The sequence below is a fragment of the Micromesistius poutassou genome (assembly GCF_964030765.1).
Source record: "Micromesistius poutassou genome assembly, chromosome: 5".
Classification (NCBI taxonomy): domain Eukaryota; kingdom Metazoa; phylum Chordata; class Actinopteri; order Gadiformes; family Gadidae; genus Micromesistius; species Micromesistius poutassou.
In genome coordinates this window covers 8,428,157-8,448,524 of record NC_140275.1, presented here as the reverse complement: position 1 = coordinate 8,448,524, position 20,368 = coordinate 8,428,157, and the positions used below count along the sequence as shown (strand labels likewise).

The following is a 20,368-nucleotide window of genomic DNA, read 5'->3' as shown; positions in this document are numbered from 1 at the left end:
TCAAAACCTTCGGCCAGTAATTGTAAACATTTACACCTTTTTTTTTGTTTCTTTAATCTTCGGCTTCTTTGACAATGTGTTCATTTATTTACAAGTTGTGTTTGACATCAGACAGGATAGGCTGGAGCTGACAGATGTTATTTTAATGACAAATATAAAACTGAACCAAAACCGCACAAACATGTTTAAATATTCTTCACAGCGCCGGTTACTATGGTTACGGTTCTTATGTAACCACAGGTCCTCACATCAGAGGACCGCACCTGAAGAGGGCTTCAGTTCAAACCCTCAAGAACACCTGAAGGGGGGTTTAAATCTGAGGGGGGGGTGGCCCTGGGGGGTCCTGGTGGGTCCCGGGGGCAGTGTCCTGGGGGGGTCCCGGGGGGGGGGGGGGTCCTGATGAGGGGGTCCCGGTGGGGGGTCCCGGTGGGGGGGGGTCCTGATGAGGGGGTCCCGGGGGGGGGGGGTCCCGGTAGTGTCCCGGCGGTGTCCCGGGGGCAGTGTCCCGGCGGTGTCCCGGCCCTCTCACTTCCCGACGCCCCGTGCCAGGTTGGCGTCGGTCTCGGCGGCCTCCTTCAGGACCTGCATCATCAGGGCGTTCCTCCGCCGGGTCTCCTCCGCCCGCAGCGGGTTGGCCTCCGGGAGGTTCTGAGGGAAGGACAACCACCGGTCAGCGTCACTAGTCCCCCGTCACGGCCCCGGGCCGCGACCCCAGACCCTCCAGGGGTTCTCCTGGGGGGCCGTGTGCCCCTAGGGGTACGTTGGAGCCCTGCGGGGGGGTGCTCAGGAAATACTACACAGAAAGCCGACCCGTTTGTTCTTCAGTTTCAGTTCTGAAAGCACGACGACGGAACGCCGAGAGAACGGACGTTGAAACGTAAACAAAGAGGAGAAAGGATTATCTGTGAAGGAGATAGTGCATCCAGAACGGCAAAACATCGTCAGTTTCAGGAGGAATATATTTGAACGGGTTTCACCGCTGCCTGCTCTGACCCTCCCCTGGCGTTGGGCTTCGTTTGTGGGGAGAAATTAGCCAACCTTTTAAACCCTTAATGTTCACGTTTAACCTCCTCTGTAGAAGAGGAACGCAATATCAACTACACAGCAACATGAGTCAGAAACCTGCTGTCAACCCCTGCTTTACGACATGAACCCCTTTATGACATGAACCCCTGCTTTATGACATCAGGTTCTAACTAAGGCCCTGTCCACATGAAACGATTTTTTTGTGAAAACGCAGACGTCTTGTGTGTTTGGGCCGACCGAGAGAGAGAGAGAGAGAGAGAGAGAGAGAGAGAGAGAGAGAGAGAGGGGGAGCTGTTTAAGCTGGGAGGTATACATATGTCCACAGTGTATTGTATTTGGTGTTATATACAGTACATGGTTATTAAAATACCAAGTGTCCTTTATGCACAGTATAAATATGAGAAGTTAAGTTCTTAATGAGAAAATCATTAAGAACTTAACTGGCTCATCATTTGTTATTAGAGCGTTTGAAAAAGGTTTAAAAAAATGTTTTTCGCCGTACTGAATAAATGATTTGTGTCCTTGGCCCCTGAATGTAACGTAACGTGTAACGTGTGGCCCTTAAGCTCCACGTCCCCGCACACCGTGGCCCCCGTTTCAGAAACATCCTAGAACCGCCACTGCCAAAAAGGCAATTAAAGTGGCGGCTCCTAAGTGAGGCATCGTGCGGGTCTGACGAGGGACGTCATAAGCTACCCCACGGGGGTTTCCAAATGCTAAACAGAACGGATTTGACTCCTAAACGCGCCCTGACAGCCCTGACCCGCACTGCGGGGGGCGTCGCCATGTTGGAGAGGGCGTCCCGACGCCGCCATGTTGGAGAGGGCAAGATGTAAACAAATACAAATCAATGAATAATTAAATACGACTAATGTGGTCGCTTGAGGAATGTAAACGTTTAAGTGCTTTTTAGCCAGTTTACTTAATTGTTTTACAGGCCGATCTTGGCCTCTCTAATGTGCTGGGACGTGACGCGAGGTTCAAAGATCACCTGTACGCTACTCGTAGAGAGGTGCAACGCCTGCAGAACATTAACGCTACTCCCATACTGACATGGTCGGAAATATCTTAACACCCCCAAACGCTACGCTTCTCCAAACTACATGAATACATGAATACATGAATACATGGCGTCCTGTATACACTCAGACCTCACCGCACACGTTTCCCCTGCTGTACGCACTGCTGTCCTTCAGGCGCAGTGACCATCACACACTCTTACGGCCCCCCGGGTCACGAACATAGTGTTCTGCTCGTGCTGATGACCTATAATCAGTAATCACCTTCAACATCTCCTTCTTGCGCTCCTCGGAGGGCACCACGATGTACCACAGCCCCAGCCCGCCGCCCACCGCCAGCGCGGACCACGCGTAGGTCACCACCGTGCGCAGCGCGCTCATGCCTTCTGTTGGGGTGATCGGGTGAATCGAGAAAGTGGACCGAAACGCGCTGCGAGGCACCGGCGAAGTGTCAACGCATCGCTCCCACTTTTCGTGCAGCGTTGTTGTCTGTCTGGTTACGTATCCACGCCGGTCGTGTTCGCAATGCATTGTGGGTCAGGCGCTATATAACCGGTCGTCCTTCCCGATATCCTCCACATCGCACTGATACCGTGAACACAACCGGACAACGAGGCTGATGGGGAACGAACGATGTAAAGACGGATATATCGGTAATGTACGACATATATATACCACTTTATATATACCTATATAGAGCCCTTTTCCTTGGTGTAATACATGCAGTTTACGCGAGAGGGCGCCAGATCCACGCCGCTTTTCAAGGAGGATTACATGAATTATGTGTCATTAATCGGCTCTAGTAATATGTTAATGCTGGAGGTAGCGGGGTCATTCAAACGACGTGTTTTAATACAAAAAAACATTTTAATCATTGGAGTTCAGATCAGACAGGAATGATCAACAGCTTTCACAGCTTATCGTTTCCATTACCCGCACGTCCCGGGGTAACACCAGGACCCCCTACCGACCTACCCCACCCCCCCTACCGACCAACCCCACCCCCCCACCGACCCCCTACCATCACACCCCCACCCCCCTACCGACCAACCCCACCCCCCCCCCCCCTACCAACCAACCCCACCCACCCCCCTACCGACCAACGCCACCCCCCTACCATCACACCCCCACCCCCCCACCGACCAACCCCACCCCCCCACCCACCCTACAGACCAACCCCACCCCCCCACCATCACACCCCCCCCCCACATACCAGCCAGCTGGGCTCTGTGCGTCTCCCAGATGCCCTGGAGCCGGACTAGCCCAACCAGACATCCAGGGGTCAGGGCTGGACCATAGACCGGACCATAGACCGGACCATAGACCCGGGGTCAGGGCTGGAGGTGGACCATAGACCAGACCATAGACCGGACCATAGACCGGACCATAGACCAGACCATAGACCGGACCATAGACCGGACCATAGACCGGACCATAGACCGGACCATAGACCGGACCATAGACCCGGGGTCAGGGCTGGAGGTGGACCATAGACCGGACCATAGACCCGGGGTCAGGGCTGGAGGTGGACCATAGACCGGACCATAGACCAGACCATAGACCGGACCATAGACCGGACCATAGACCGGACCATAGACCAGACCATAGACCCGGGCTGTGGTGAGGGGTCTGGAGTCGTCCAATAGAAGCCGGGTCGTCCACAGACGTGTCTGAGCCAACGTGTCTCCAGTCCCACGTTGTCAGATATTATTAACAGAATACAAACATTAAAACCAATCCTCCCGACGTCCATCACAGCCTGAAAAAAAACATCCAACGAGAGAAGAACGGTTCTGATAAAATAATAAGAAACCAAAGACGGCGGGGCAGAGGGACCGCGGCCGAGCAGAACCTCCTCACGGCCCCGTCAGGGAGTCTGTGGCCGTCACACGGAGCAAAGAGGAATCCAACACGATTAAAAACAACCAACGCTCCTGACCGAGCGCCCTCACAATGCATCATGGGAGGTTCTGTAGGACGCCGGCCGCCATGCGTCCAGAGAGAGGTCGTCCTGCCAGACCATAAACCAACGTAAAGACACCTTATTATAAAAAAGGGTTAGGGTCGTTTCAAAAACACAATTATGTTTTCCCATAATGAGATATCATTTCACAATCAACTAAACAATGACCCAAAAACCATGACTATCGCCATGACAACCGACCTCCCATGACTATCGCCATGACAACCCACCTCCCAAGCTCCTCTGATACCAGAACCCACGTTGAGCCGAGATTGCGATGTGAGCCCTTGTTCAATTAACTGCCAATTAAACTAAACAAAAACATTTATTCAACAGTATTAAATTGGACCTTTGATTGGATATCACAAATACACCTTTTTTCCCAGGGACAGTGAAACGACATGTGCCCTTTTTCACTACACTCCGAAGGGGACTTGAACACAACACAGGATCAATGATCCGTTGTTGCTCTGGGATACAGAGAAGACCTTCAGCCTTCCACAGGGAGCCAATGGGAGCGCTGGGATCCGCCCCGCTGCCGTGGGTCCAGAGTCCAGCCCCCCCGCCGGCCGGGGGTCCAGAGGGTCCAGGGGGTCCAGAGGGTCCAGGGGGTCCAGGGGGCCCCGGCCCAGCTCCCCTCTGGGGGGTCCCGGCGGTTCTCAGTCCAGGGAGATGATGTCTGAGATGCTGCCGGGCCCCCCGCCCCCCCCCGTGATGACGCAGGTCTCGTGGGCGGCAGGCCCCCCCCCGTGGAGCCCCGCCCCCCCCCCGTGGAGGGGCCCCGCCCCGTGGAGGCTGGGCTCGTAGCGCGTGCTGGACGAGGTCACCAGGGCCGAGCCGCTGGCCCCCCCGCCGGGCAGACCCCCGGACAGGGTGTCCAGGAACATGGGGGCCCGGTAGTGCTACACACACACACACACACACTTAATTAAAACACATCATTAGCAGCATTAGACTTGTGTGAGCTATGTAGCCAGGACGTTCAACATGGCTACTCATAGAGCTGCTCATAGAGCTGCTCATAGAGCTGCTCATAGAGCTGCTCATAGAGCTACTCAGAGCTACTCATAGAGCTACTCATAGAGCTACTCAGAGCTGCTCATAGAGCTACTCAGAGGTACAGACAGAGCTGCTCATAGAGCTACTCATAGAGCTACTCAGAGCTACTCATAGAGCTGCTCAGAGAGCTACTCAGAGCTACTCATAGAGCTACTCAGAGCTGCTCATAGAGCTGCTCATAGAGCTGCTCAGAGGTACAGACAGAGCTGCTCATAGAGCTACTCATAGAGCTACTCAGAGGTACAGACAGAGTTGCTCATAGAGCTAATAGCCAAGTTCAAAGTTCAAAGTATTTGTGTATTAGTGTGTATTTGTGTATTAGTGTTCTACCTGGGAATCTGCTTGTATCAGGGAGAACAGATCCAGACCTGTAAATAAAGTGAGAGATTTATAAGTATAACAGAATATATAGTATATAGTTACTATATATATATATATATATATATATATATATAACTATATATAGTATTAGTAACGTTGACTCACAAGTTAATTCATTCAATAAAGAGAAAATATTGGATTATAACTTTGATGATGAATGAATTGTCATCTGTTAATGAAACCTAAACGCCGGACATCTCCTGTTATCAGTTTAGATTTATCATCAACAGTTCTGTTCTTCTGGATTCTACAGCCACAGTGAGCTCATGAAGACCCCTGGACCTTCATGAAGACCCCCCTGGACCTTCTGCAGGACAAGAGAAGCTACACCTCATGAAGAACCCCCTGGACCTTCTCCAGGACTAGAGGAGCTTCATGAAGACCCCTGGACCTTCTCCAGGACAAGAGGAGCTTCATGAAGACCCCCCTGGACCTTCTCCAGGACAAGAGGAGCTTCATGAAGACCCCTGGACCTTCTCCAGGACTGGAGGAGCTACACCTTGTGGGAGGAGAGCTGCGCTGGGCCTACTCTGCATGTCTGTGGGGATGGAGGCCAGGGTGGAGTGGTGGAAGGGCACGGCGTAGTCCGCCAGGGTGGAGCTCAGGTAGGGCGCGTCCAGGCTGGGCACGGTGGGCATACGCACCGACGACGGCTGGTAGGTCAACACCCTGAGACGGGAGACGGGAGACGCACGTCAGACTCAGAACACACAGAGACAGAACACACCACAGCTCAGCTGGAGGACGTCTGGGGACCACTGAGAGCGCCGGACCGCTTCACTGATGTCCACAATGTTTACCTGCAGGCTATCCCTCCACAGGACACCCTACCCTACCCTACCCTACCTTAGACCCATCTCCTTACTGTCTAAGTATGGTCATAGTGATAGTATAGTGATATTATAGTGATAGTGATAGTATAATATAGTGATAGAGATACTGGTAGTGTAGTGTTAGTATAGTGATAGTACAGTTATAGTATAGTGATAGTGATAGTACAGTGATAGTGATAGTACAGTGATAGTACAGTGATAGTGATAGTATAGTGATAGTACAGTGATAGTACAGTGATAGTACAGTGATAGTGATAGTACAGTGATAGTATAGTGATAGTGATAGTATAGTGATAGTACAGTGATAGTACAGTGATAGTGATAGTACAGTGATAGTATAGTGATAGTGATAGTATAGTGATATTATAGTGATAGTGATAGTATAATATAGTGATAGAGATACTGATAGTGTAGTGATAGTACAGTGATAGTGATAGTACGGTGATAGTGATAGTACAGTGATAGTGATAGTACGGTGATAGTGATAGTACAGTGATAGTACAGTGATAGTGATATTATAGTGATAGTACAGTGATAGTACAGTGACAGTGATAGTATAGTGATAGTACAGTGATAGTGACAGTACAGTGATAGTATAGTGATAGTACAGTGATAGTGATATAGTGATAGTATAGTGATAGCATAGTGATAGTACAGTGATAGTATAGTGATAGTACAGTGATAGTACAGTGATAGTATAGTGATAGTGATAGTATAGTGATAGTGATAGTATAGTGACAGTACAGTGAACACTGGACTCACCCCTTGCCGTGCACGTCCTCAGTCTTGGTCATGTAGAGGCAGCGTTTCTTCAGGGGGGGCTCCTCCTCCTCCTCCTCCTCCTCCTCGTTCTCTGAGGAGGAGCTGTCCAGCGTCAGGTCGATGATGTCAGCCTTCTTGGTGGAGGGCGAGGACGGCTCAGAGGACACGGAGACCACCGCCGGGCTGGGCCGCAGGGGGGCCGACGCTGGGGGGGGGGGGGGGGGGGGGGGGGGTTAACACCCAGTACTGATCACATGTCTGTACTGACCAGCCAATCTCTGATCAATACTGATCACATGTCTGTACTGACCAGCCAATCTCTGATCAATACTGATCACATGTCTGTACTGACCAGCTGATCAATACTGATCACACGTCTGTACTGATCAGCCAATCTCTAATATCTCAGTTAGACCTTCTACTAGAGATGGGTCTCCTGTAGAAGGCCTATGGTCTGCTGTAGGCCTACCTTCTACTAGAGATGGGTCTCCTGTAGAAGGCCTATGGTCTGCTGTAGGCCTACCTTCTACTTTGGGGATGCACTGTGAGGACAGCTTCAGCGCCTCCTGCTTGGGCCTCATGGGGCACCAGGTCCCGTCCTCCTGGAACTTGATCTCGTCCACGTCGGAGCAGTCGTTCAGGATCTCCATGAACAAGCTGCAGGAGGGACAGGAGGACCATCACCATCATCACTGTGACCCGTGTGAGGAACACCCTGGAACGTCTGGCCCCCCCCCCGTGGTGTGACTGAGCCCGGCCCGCAACGCTGGGAACCAGAGCGGGTAGAGTGGACCCCCACAGAGGGTCTGACTGTTAACAGGACAGTAGAACCCCACAGAGGGTCTGACTTAACAGGACAGTAGAACCCCACAGAGGGTCCAACAGGACAGTAGAAGCTAACAGTAGAAGCTAACAGTAGAAGCTGACAGTAGAACCCCACAGAGGGTCCAACAGGACAGTAGAAGCTAACAGTAGAAGCTGACAGTAGAAGCTGACGGCAGAAGCGGCCACCGACCCGTCGATGATGAGCCCCTCGTAGGCGGCCTTCTTGTCGCACACGGGGCAGATCCAGGTAGGCTTCTTCTCGTTCATCTGCAGGTAGAGCGCGGCGTCGAAGCACTGCAGGTGGGAGCAGGTCACCGCCCGGCACGGCACCGTCAGCCGCATCTTCCCCAGCTGGGAGGAGGCGGACGGGGTCAGAGACGTCACACACACACACACACACACTCAGGACCTGGCGGACAGACGGCGGACGGACGTGGAGACAACGTACCGGGCACATGAGGGACACGCGGAGGCTGGTGGTGGCGATCTCGCTGTCGGGGTCGGCCGTCAGCTTCTCTTTGACTGAACACAAACAGGTGGGGTCAGCCTCTCTGGATGGAAGCATCCGTGATGCGACAACACGGCCTGGAGTGTGTCCTGTGTTACTCATCCAGCAGAATGTGTTTACGTCATTAAAGGGGTAGTTCAGGATTTTGGACATCGGGTCCAAAATCCTGAACTACCCCTTTAATGAGCTGGTAGGAGTCTTGCTGAAGGATTCCTACAGGTAGGTTATTGACAGAGGGGCGGGACCGCACAACTTTGATGAAGATGAAGTGATGCGTACTGAGAGCTCTAACGGTAGGAGGAAGTGATGCGTACAGAGAGCTCTAACGGTAGGAGGAAGTGATGCGTACTGAGAGCTCTAACGGTAGGAGGAAGTGATGCGTACAGAGAGCTCTAACGGTAGGAGGAAGTGATGCGTACAGAGAGCTCTAACGGTAGGAGGAAGTGATGCATACAGAGAGCTCTAACGGTAGGAGGAAGTGATGCGTACTCAGAGCTCTGGAGTGGTCGGGGTTGCGGATGCCCTTCATCCTCAGCCTCTGGAGGAGCAGCGGCGACGTCAGCTGTCTCACCAGGTAGACCGACAGGGAGTAGGTCTGCACACACACACACACACACTGGGCTCAGCAACGCCCCACAGGTTGACCCTGGGATCACCGTGTGTGGAGACGGGACGCTGTACCTTTCCGATCTCCGGTGCCCACGTCACAGAGATCTGATTGGGCACAGCCGACGACAGGCGGACCAGGGAGGTGATGTTGAGCGGCCGTCCCGGTCGCTTCTGCTCCACGCCGTTCTTAGGGGGCGGGGCGTAGCCCTAGACGCACAACAACAACGACTAAAATGAGGGAACGGCGAGCGCCGGAGCGCAGGGTGCCCGGGACGCGGCGCCCGGGGTCAGACGGGGCGGGAGGGGACTCACCGGCAGCGGGAACAGCTTCCCGTTGACCTTGATGCACAGGCTGTTGGGGTAGTTGTCCTCCTGAGGACAGCTGGTCTCCGACAGACAGAACCTAGGAGACAACAGGGGGCGACAGCTGGTGTCTTCACCACAGGACGACACACACAGGACAACACACACAGGACGACACACACACAGGACGACACACACACAGGACGACACACACACAGGACGACACACACAGGACGACACACACAGGACGACACACACACAGGACGACACACACACAGGACGACACACACACAGGACGACACACACAGGACCACACACACAGGACGACACACACACAGGACGACACACACACAGGACGACACACACACAGGACGACACACACACAGGACGACACACACAGGACGACACACACAGGACGACACACACAGGACGACACACACAGGACAACACACACACAGGACGACACACACACAGGACGACACACACACAGGACGACACACACAGGACGACACACACAGGACGACACACACACAGGATGACACACACACAGGATGACACACACACAGGACGACACACACAGGACGACACACACACAGGACGACACACACACAGGACGACACACACAGGACGACACACACAGGACGACACACACAGGACGACACACACAGGACGACACACACAGGACGACACACACAGGACGACACACACAGGACAACAGCTGGTGTCTTCTCCACAGGACGACGTCCTGAAGATAAAGGAGCGGTATTAACTCACCTCAGCTGGATCTGAACCATGTAGTCCCGCCTACCGCCTGGCAGGAAGTCTCTGATGAACCAACAGACAGTGTGTTAGTGTGGCTCTGCCAATGGTAGAACTACAGAGAACATGAAGGAGCTGCAGCTACAGCATGAAACATGTGAAGAAGGTCTCCATGACGGAGGCTCTTCTGTCGGGGCGGAGTCCTACCTGGAGATGCAAACCTCTCGTACTTGCTGAGGCGTCAAGGCGAAGATGAAGTACTTCTCTTGGTGGTAGCGCTGGACTGTGCTCGCTCCTGTAAAGACACACAACCGTGGTCAAGAACCAGTCAGGAGAACACGAGCCACAGTACTGCTGAAGAGGAACCGAGAGGAACCGAGAGGAACCAGACCCAGGCTGGAGGGCTTGATCAGCACGTCCAGCACGTCGTAGAACGGCAGGGCCTTCATCTGCACGTCAGGGTGGACGGGGGGCGGGAGAGGCGCCGGCTGCTGGAGATTCATCCTGCTACCCTGTCCCTGGAGGTCGCCTGGAGGTCACCAGGAGGTCACCTGGAGGTCACCAGGAGGTCACCAGGTCGTCACACTGGAGCAACACCGAGACAAGGGGACTCCGGCAGAAATATCCGGGTTTCCTGAAGTCACACTTGGGAGTGGACTGCAGACCTAGCTGAAACCAGGTCAGGAGAGGGGGTCAGGGGTCAGGGGTCAGGAGACGGGGTCAGGGTCAGAGTGGTCTTTACTCCCGGGGGCCGGAGGGGAGGGGGGCAGTGAGCTGTCCAGGGCTCAGCGGTCCTCAGCAGAAGGTCTTCAGGAACACTCCAGTTTGGTCCAACAACACTTGAAGCTCGGGAGCTCTGGAGAAAGAGGGTGAAGGTAAGAGAGACAGTGAGGCTACAATGAGGCTACAGTAAGGCTACAGTAAGGCTACAATGAGGCGTGTGAGGGTGTTTTTAAGTATATCAGTATTTTGGCTGGTTTGAGGCCCTGAGGGAGCAGGACGCCTACAACTACAAGACTGCGGACATCGGGGATTGAACCCAGAACCCTTAGGCTGGGAGTCAACCTAGCGATACGATACGATACAACTTTATTAATCCTGATTCCCCCGTAGGAGAAATTAGTTTGTTGCAACAGCCCAGCAGCAGTGGAAAAACACAGGATCAAAATAAATAAAATACAATAAGAATACAAATAATGCAAACAAAAAATAGACACTAAAAGGTTAATGCTAAAAGTAATGAGAAGACAAGACAAACAGAACAAACAACAACAAATAGGGAAAAACAAGATAGACAGTATAAACAATATAAATTATAAAAGTGAAAATTATAACATGGCTAAGTTCCAGAAATGCAATGTGAAGAAAGATGCAATGTAAACAAAGAGAAATAGTGACCAAGTATATATATATACACATATATATACATACACACATATACCTATCTGCACGTACATACATATATAGACACATATATACACATAAACACAAACACACACACATATACATACATAGCCGCTAGATGATAGCCCCTATGAACAGATGAACAGAGCTATGGCCAAGCACTTTTGACACTAGTTAGGTCATACTGGTTCAACAGGTTAATAAAGGTCTGTGGCCGAAATGCCTTCACCAAATTCTCCAGTTCAGTAGACGTGAAGGGGGACCGTTCAGGGTCATGAAGCTCTACCTGCCGCTCGTTCAACAAAAAATACGACAGCAACCGATCAGACTTCAACCAGTGGAGCAGCTCCACAGCAGACTAGACTGTGACCCCAGCTCTCCTCATGCAGGGCAGCCCAGACCTTCTGCACAACAAGCGACCCAGACGAGCAAATCGGAATATACAATGTGTGTGTGTGTATATATATATATAAATATACACATATATACACATTGTATATTCCGATAGATATATATATACACACACAATGTTGACGTCCCCTGGCGAGACGACAACACAACGCAGGACCTCGACGCGTTACGACGCGTTCACTCCTCCGCTGCTCCCGGTAGCTGAGGGTTAGATGATGCTCCTCTTGGTTTCATTAGTCAGAAACAGAGATGATAACACTCGGTGTATCCACCAGGTCTGCTCTGAACACCTCACCAGCGTCCGCTCGGAATCCTTCACCACTGATTGAAGTAGATCAAGTGTTTAACGGGCGAGTGAACTCTAACCCCCACCTCCCCGGAGCGGTCTCTGAGCAGCGGCACGGCCCGTGGCGGGGGGGGGGGGGGGTCGGGGGGCAGGCCCGCCGTGTAGCGCGGTCACATGACATCAACATACTGATATTTATATTAATGTTATAATTACATCTCAACAGGAACTGTTAGCAGGAGCTATCGGCTAGCCGCCACGAAGCCAGCGACCAGCAGCGGAGGAGCGACCCCCCCGGACCCCCCGGACCTCACGGGGCGAGAGCCCGTCGGAGGGGAGCGGGTGTTCGCGTCGCTATTGATCACAAACAACGTTATTGATCACAAACGCTCCGTGTTGTTCTCACTCACCATCACAGTCCGCCATCTTGTCTCCGCGGTCATCCGCGTCATTCCACTCGTGTCACGTGACCGGCGTTGCCAGATTGGGCGGGAAATCTGGCGCAATCTGGCAACGCCGGTCACGTGACCAGGGTCTCCGGGTCCCCCCGTCCCTCGATGATCGATGATCGATAGCAGCAAAGATCGAATGTTTCCAAAAAGGAAAATGTGTGAAGTGTCTTTATAGCCAATGGAGTAGAATATCAAAATAATTCAGTATTGTGTCCTGTTTATTTAATATTATTTAATATTATAATTATATATAATAAATAATATCATTGATTGGAATGTCCACTTGGGGATTTATTACGTGAAGGGGGATAGCAGATGAGACATTTTAAAAACATATTTATATCCTCTTCATTTAGATTTAGACGGATCCTTGTTTTCAATGGGAAATAACGAAGTGAATTGGACGGTAAATTGGCCTAAGTAAGGTTTTATCTCGCTATAGTGTCATTGTGTTTCAGGTAAGTAAAATCATCTGCATAGAAGGCAACTCTCTTAATACACATTACATATGAAATACCCAAATATACTAGGTATGTAAAGGAATATACACAAGATAGATAAGGTATATACCATATTGGTACATAATCTATAGGCCTTTCTACTATACCTCAGAAACCTAGGAAAATAATATAACATACAAGGGAAATGACATAATATGGGCTGGTATGGATAATAAGAACTAGAGTGTAGATGGTGTATACAGGTATTAAAACAAGGAAGGTGAGGTATAGAAGGGATTTATCCAATATGATATGTTAATATATGTGTATAACATATATTCCAATATGAAAACGCATGCATAATAGGAAACATGTATATCAACTATGATGTATATAATAATATAAGCTATACAACATATAACCTGTTTATAATAATGTTTACTCCATCGTCATCATCATCATCATCATCCTCCTTCTCGGAAGTACCCCCGACTGCAGCCCGCAGACTCAATGTGGGCGGAGTCAAACGTTTGACTCAGCCCACATTGAGCTCCGCCCCGATCAATGCAAAGATAATGCACCATCTAGTGGTGGAAATAGTGCAATACATGTATTAAGAATAAAATCTCGAACAAGGCAGCCTTTTACACTTACTAAACAGGCTCAATAAAAATGTGATGAGTTAACTTATTCAAATTCAATCATAGCATATTTTCTCTCATATACAGGACATTGTCTTATATAATAGCCATTTATAAGAAGTTTATTTACTTTTTATAAATGTTGACACTTGCATTTTCTTTGTCAATGCATAATAAAGTAGTAGCCTACTATGTTGATTGCTAATGCTATCTTGTAACAGTTTCCTTATCCAAAAATGTCCCTATGGGATGAATAAAGTATCTATATATCAAGTATCTATCTTATGAGGTCATAGATGATTGTCCTGTGAGCAAGGCTGTCTCCCAAGGGTCCGCACTGAGATCTACAGACAAATTAAAGCCAGTATCTAAGAGAACTCCTGTACCTGCCTGTCTGAGAGCTGCAGGCCCAGCTGCCGATGACCTAAGAGTCTAAATAAGATTTGGTGAACTATGAAGGGTCCACTGTGACCCCAAGGTATGACCTTAACAGATGTAATGTGAGGATAACGAAGTGGCCACATCTAAGGACAAGAAATGTACCTCAATAGACACAATAAAAAGCTACATGTGACGCACATTAAGTTACACCAATCTCAGGAGCCCTAACAACAGTCTTTTTATTCAGAACAATTTAAGATTTGTTTCAAAATAACAAAAAAAACTATTAACAGAAAAGATAATCAATCAATAAAGAGGAACAAATAAACAAATGGGTAACAAGTGGTTAATAAAAACAAAGCTTCTTGTGATAATATTTACCATAAATAAAAAAGATAATCAAGCAATAAATAACAAATCAATCCATTAAATAAAGAAAGAAAATATTTACAGTAAGTAACAAAAATAGTAGCTGAAAGTTTGCAGCAGAGGAACAAACATTTGATAATCATTCTATGATTTGAACGAGAAGAGGAACGGTTCTATCTTGTTTTGTATTTCAGCAGCTCTGGTGATGCTGCCTCCTCCTCCTCCTCCTCCAGCCCAGGGACCAGTGGGAGAGAAACGCTGTCAGTGAAGGACGGCAGCCGGCCCCATGCTGCTGCCTCACACGTGTCCTTCAGGAAGACATCATCTTCCTTGAAGAAGAAAGACAAATAATTTGTGTCTGTACTTGACAAAAAAAACACAATAATTGACATCCTACTCTCCCAAAAACACAAAATGGTATGCAAACAAAGTCTACTACTACTGATGAGTTTTCAGTGATGAAAAAAACTATTCAACTAGTCATCAGAACTATTTTATCTGACTATACATACAACCTCCAGTATTACACTCATATTATATAACAGGTTCCCAGGTCCCAGTTTCTTCTCTATCTGGTCTTCAGTTTTGTCTGGAAATAATACAGATTGTTGTCTGTAATGTCGAGTAGGCTAATTCAATGGAATAATGAAAGTAGTAGGGCAATAGATCAGCCATGGACTAGGCTATAACGTGTATAATGATGGAGATATACAATTTAATTGGGAAGTAGAAGCCTAATAGAATCAACGAGAGCTCACAAATACTAGGAATATGATTTCATTTGATTTCTATATGAATGAATATTCATTCGGCATGAATATTACTAAATATATTAAGCATTTTTTTGACAGTCTCACTTACTTGCATGGTTTATGTGTCAAACAGCAAAAGACCGTTACTACTTTCTTCTTTCATGAGATAATAACTAATAATAAATAATAAATAATAACTCGTACTGGAACAGGAAGCCCCGCCTCCTCGGCGGGGGCGGGGTCAAACGTCTGGCTCCGCCCCCGCGGAGCTCCGCCGGGCTGCGGCTCCGCTCCTCTTCGGCTCTGGGGCGTCGCGCCGTGCATGCTGGGAGCACATCGGTTTCAGGATGGCGGCGAGCAGACGGCTAGGGAAGGTAAGCCATCACTCCGTACACTCACTGCACCCCCGACACGTTCGCACCAGCTCGCCGTGTGTGTGTCCGGGGACCCGTCGCGGTTGTTCACCGGGGGGGGGGGGGGGGTATCGTCGGTGTCGGCTCCCCGCCCTGTGAGCGAGGCTAACCTCGGTCCGGTGGCACCGGAGTCCCGGCAGAGTGAGGCCGACCCGGGCCCCTCCGGACCCGGCCTCGGAGCGTCCACACCCCGCCGGAGCGCAGCGCGGGGGGACCGGGGGGACGGGCGGGGGAGATGATGGAACACGGGTCCTACAGCTGCTTCGTGAAGCGCTGCTTCACTGAACGAACCGCTGATCGTCTCCGTAGCGGATAGCAGCCGTTAGCATCAGTTAGCAGCTCGTCGCCTAGCATCCCTCGGCTAGCTGCCGGAGCTCCGCTGCTAGCCCGGCTCTAGCTAGCCTGTGAGGGCTCCTAGAGGAGCCGCGGAGCCGCTGGCTAGGATAGGAGCTGCCAAGGGACAGCTAGCTATTTGGCTAACCAGGTAGCTTCGCTGAGCTAGCTGGCTAACCAACCAGTCATTGTGTGTGTGTGTGTGTGTGTGTGTGTGTGTGTGTGTGTGTGTGTGTGTGTGTGTGTGTGTGTGTGTGTGTGTGTGTCATTCTGACATTTAAAAATACGGCCAATATTTTATTTTAATAATGCTGGCTAACCTCTCATCCCGATCGTCAATAACACAATGAAACGACGAGCCTTTACATCTCCACTGCCGTTAGATGTTATCACGACGTTTGGTTGAGCCTTAATAATGTATAAAGGCTTATTTAGACTTATAACTAAATAACTAAACATGGAAACAAAAAGTGAAACTAAAGACAAACTATGCAGACTATTTGATGACGACTTGACATCCGCTTCCTCAAAGAGACATGTTGTCTCCTCCCCCTTGTTGTTGTCGTTTTTGACACGATCATTAGTCAAGTTTCCGGACTCCGTTCAGCAAAGCCCTGATCACTTGATGGTCATACCGGTTTGTTTTTGGCCCTATGTCCCTGTGGTGTGGTAAGAGGGCCATAGGACCCTGTGGTACGTTAAGAGGGCCATAGGACCCTGTGGTACGTTAAGAGGGCCATAGGACCCTGTGGTACGTTAAGAGGGCCATAGGACCCTGTGGTACGTTAAGAGGGCCATAGGACCCTGTGGTACGTTAAGAGGGCCGTAGGACCCTGTGGTACGTTAAGAGGGCCGTAGGACCATGTGGTACGTTAAGAGGGCCGTAGGACCCTGTGGTACGTTAAGAGGGCCGTAGGACACTGTGGTACGTTAAGAGGGCCGTAGGACCCTGTGGTATGTTAAGAGGGCCATAGGATCCTGTGGTACATTAAGAGGGCCATAGGACCCTGTGGTACGTTAAGAGGGCCATAGACCCTGTGGTGTGGTAGGCTCACCTCCTGGTTAGCTGTGTGGTCTTCTTGTAACCTCAGTCTTCTAGTGTGGACACAAAATTAACTGTTCTTTGTCTTTACTCCACCATTCCAGGAACTCGATGAAATCCGCAAGTCTGGGATGAAAAACTTCAGAAACATTCAGGTTGATGAAGCAAACATATTGTCATGGCAAGGACTCATCGTTCCTGTAAGTGGAGTTTTGATTCTATTGAATTTAAGTGTATGCTTATTATAATCACCCCTTTTGCTGGAATGTGTGATATAATTGCAGTGTTTCCCACACATAGACCACAGATTCAACAACAAGCGCCACAAATTAATTGATTCCGCTTTTTTTATTTTAACGCGTTTAAGTATAAATATCTCACGCTCTCACAACATGTCACGCCAAAAAAACGCTGTTGCTTCGGACGAGCGCTAAATTGCTGCGGCTGCAATCCCGTCCGCCCGCAATCCAACACAACAATCCCGTCCGCCCGCAATCCAACTCCCCTCCCCACCCTGTTATAATGTAAGCATTATAAGATTCTACAGAGTCTCACTGCGGCCAAAAACCAAAAGTTGCCAACCCTGCAGGGGGCACCACACATTGCTACCTGGTCTGTGGGAAACACTGAATTGCTAATTCATTGTAACTCTGTCTTTGAGTGTTTCTTGACTAGTTTGTTATTTTAATGATAAATAATGGAATCTGATTGAAGCACACTGTAGATCTCCATGATGTACCTAGCTCCCCCTCCAGCACACCTGAACCTCTTCATTCAAAGACAAGCATAGCTAGTCCAACCTCCAGGAGAGGAGCTAGTCGCTCTTGACACCACGTTGGTGAAGACCCTTTACATGTGGTCAGAACCACTGGTCTCCAGTTCACCACTGGTCTCCAGTTCACCACTAGTCTCCAGTTCACCACTGGTCTCTCCCGAGTTCACCACTGGTCTCTCTTCAGTTCACCACTGGTCTCCAGTTCACCACTGGTCTCTCCCGAGTTCACCACTGGTCTCTCTTCAGTTCACCACTGGTCTCCAGTTCACCACTGGTCTCCAGTTCACCACTGGTCTCCAGATCACAACTGGTCTCCAGTTCACCACTGGTCTCTCCCGAGTTCACCACTAGTCTCCAGTTCACCACTGGTCTCTCTTCAGTTCACCACTGGTCTCTCCTGACTTCACCACTGGTCTCTTTCCAGTTCACCACTGGTCTCCAGTTCATCAGTTCACTACTGGTCTCTCCCCAATTCACCACTAGTCTTTCCCCAGTTCACCACTGGTCTCTCTCCAGTTCACCACTGGTCTCTCCCCAATTCACCACTAGTCTCCAGTTCACCACTGGTCTCTCCCCAGCTCCCCCCTGGTCTCTCCCCAGCTCACCCCTGGTCTCTGTTCCAGGACAACCCTCCCTATGACAAGGGGGCCTTCCGGATTGAGATCATCTTCCCTGCGGAGTACCCCTTCAAGCCCCCAAAGATCACCTTCAAGACCAAGATCTACCACCCCAACATCGACGAGAAGGGCCAGGTCTGCCTGCCCGTCATCAGCGCCGAGAACTGGAAGCCCGCCACCAAAACGGACCAAGGTGTGTGTGTGTGTGTGTGTGTTCTTGGTCCGTTAAACACCTAGTAGTTGTGTAGTGTATGTAGTGTGTCTTGTGTCCCCTGTATGACTGTGTGTGTCTTGTGGATCCTGTGTTACTGTGTGACTGTCGTTTGTCCCCAGTATGTGTCTGTCTGTCTGTCTCTGTCTGTCTGTCTGTCTTGTGTCCCCAGTATGACAGTGTGTGCGTGTGTGTGTTTTGTGTCCCCAGTGTGTGTGTGTCTTGTGTCCCCAGTATGACTGTGTGTGTGTGTCTTGTGTCCCCAGTATGACTGTGTGTGTGTGTCTTGTGTCCCCAGTATGACAGTGTGTGTGTGTGTCTTGTGTCCCCAGTATGACAGTGTGTGTGTCTTGTGTCCCCATTATGACAGTGTGTGTGTGTGTCTTGTGTCCCCATTATGACAGTGTGTGTGTGTGTGTGTGTGTGTGTGTCTTGTGTCCCCATTATGACAGTGTGTGTGTGTGTGTGTGTTGTGTCCTATGTCCCCATTATGACAGTGTGTGTGTTGTGTCCTATGTCCCCATTATGACAGTGTGTGTGTGTGTGTGTGTGTGTGTGTGTTGTGTCCTGTGTCCCCATTATGACGGTGTGTGTGTGTGTGTGTCCGTCCCCAGTGATCCAGTCCCTCATCGCGCTGGTCAACGACCCCCAGCCGGAGCACCCCCTCAGGGCTGACCTCGCAGAGGAATACTCAAAGGACCGGAAAAAATTCTTTAAGAACGCCGAGGAGTTTACAAAGAAACACGGCGAGAAGCGACCAATGGACTGAGCCTCACCCCCGGGCCCTCCCCCCCTCTCGCTCTGTCTCTCTCTCTCTCACCCGCCCAACCAAATATCCTCCCTCCTCCTGGCCTCCCTCCCTCATGCACCCTGCTCCTCTCTCACTTCACTCTGTCACCTCACTCTCTCACCTTCCCTCACCTCACCCTCACCCTCTCTCTCTCTCACCCTCCCCCTCTCTCCTAACTCACTCTTACATCAACCTCTCCCCCTCCTACTCTCTTACCTCACTCTCTCCCCCCTCCCCCCCTCTCTCTCCCTCCCCCCAGCCTGGCCGAGCCCCCCCCCCCCCCCCCCAGGAGGGCGTTGTATAACTCACCATGCTGTGTCTAACTTTCTACTGTTGAATTAAAAGCAAGGAACCTGTTTTAGCGCGCCTCATGTGAGTGTTAGAGCGGCGGTGGTTCTGTTGTAGTCCTCACGCGTAGCCCTGTTGTATTTTAAACTATGATTCCCTTCCCGCTCTCCCGGAGCCCGTCTGCTGTCCCTCGCCCGGTCCAGAGGGGAGGCCCCCGGGAGCCGGCTCTAGAGGCCCCTGTGGGGACGTCCTGTCCCCCACGGGGGCCGTCGTTCAACACTCCCCCCCGCTGGTCCACGGCTGTATGCTTGGGTTTCTGTGCCAAATAAAACGGCACTGAGCAATCTGTGAGACGTGATTCTGATGGTTTTTGTAGATGCATTTGTTTCGGTGTGTAGTGACTCCAGGGTTTCTGAACGAGTGTCGGCTCTTTATCCCTCATCTACTTCCTTTTACCGTTTTACTTTAAATTATTTTAATCGGCTCTGGGTGCCAGAATGTTTCGTCCTTCTGTGTCTGCTGAGACCCCCCCGCTGCCCGCCTGCCCGGGCGCCACGTGACGGGACTCTGAGGACTCTGAGGTCCCCCCCCCCGGCCCCCCCCCCAGACGTCTGTCCAGGTGTAGAGAGGACGGGGGCAGCCCCACCCCCCCTCCCTCCGTGAGCCGCTCTGACCCGCTCCACTCTGGTTTCATAATAAAGATGACCCCCGTTAGC

At 50.5% G+C, this 20,368-nt stretch overlaps 3 protein-coding genes across 3 annotated transcripts; 1 reads left to right on the top strand and 2 right to left on the bottom strand.

Annotated features, from left to right (window-relative positions):
- Positions 1-54: 54 nt before the first annotated feature.
- Positions 55-2,548, bottom strand: uqcc3 (ubiquinol-cytochrome c reductase complex assembly factor 3). Its single transcript, XM_084467911.1, has 2 exons — positions 2,310-2,548; positions 55-648 (listed from the first exon to the last, which is right to left on the bottom strand). The coding sequence occupies exons 1-2, from the start codon at positions 2,424-2,426 to the stop codon at positions 526-528; spliced, it is 240 nt and encodes a 79-aa protein (XP_084324037.1). The 5' UTR covers positions 2,427-2,548; the 3' UTR covers positions 55-525.
- A 715-nt stretch (positions 2,549-3,263) lies between these two features.
- On the bottom strand, positions 3,264-12,586 carry pias2 (protein inhibitor of activated STAT, 2). Its single transcript, XM_084467606.1, has 14 exons — positions 12,559-12,586; positions 10,439-10,903; positions 10,255-10,342; positions 10,063-10,113; positions 9,298-9,388; positions 9,058-9,192; positions 8,866-8,971; positions 8,317-8,390; positions 8,059-8,219; positions 7,567-7,700; positions 7,044-7,248; positions 5,978-6,117; positions 5,398-5,435; positions 3,264-4,910 (listed from the first exon to the last, which is right to left on the bottom strand). The coding sequence occupies exons 2-14, from the start codon at positions 10,548-10,550 to the stop codon at positions 4,668-4,670; spliced, it is 1,578 nt and encodes a 525-aa protein (XP_084323732.1). The 5' UTR covers positions 10,551-10,903; positions 12,559-12,586; the 3' UTR covers positions 3,264-4,667.
- Positions 12,587-15,486: 2,900 nt separating this feature from the next.
- On the top strand, positions 15,487-20,365 carry ube2l3b (ubiquitin-conjugating enzyme E2L 3b). Its single transcript, XM_084468712.1, has 4 exons — positions 15,487-15,557; positions 17,076-17,171; positions 18,370-18,556; positions 19,189-20,365. Exons 1-4 carry the CDS (start codon positions 15,531-15,533, stop codon positions 19,341-19,343), a joined length of 465 nt encoding a protein of 154 aa, XP_084324838.1. The 5' UTR covers positions 15,487-15,530; the 3' UTR covers positions 19,344-20,365.
- Positions 20,366-20,368: the final 3 nt, after the last annotated feature.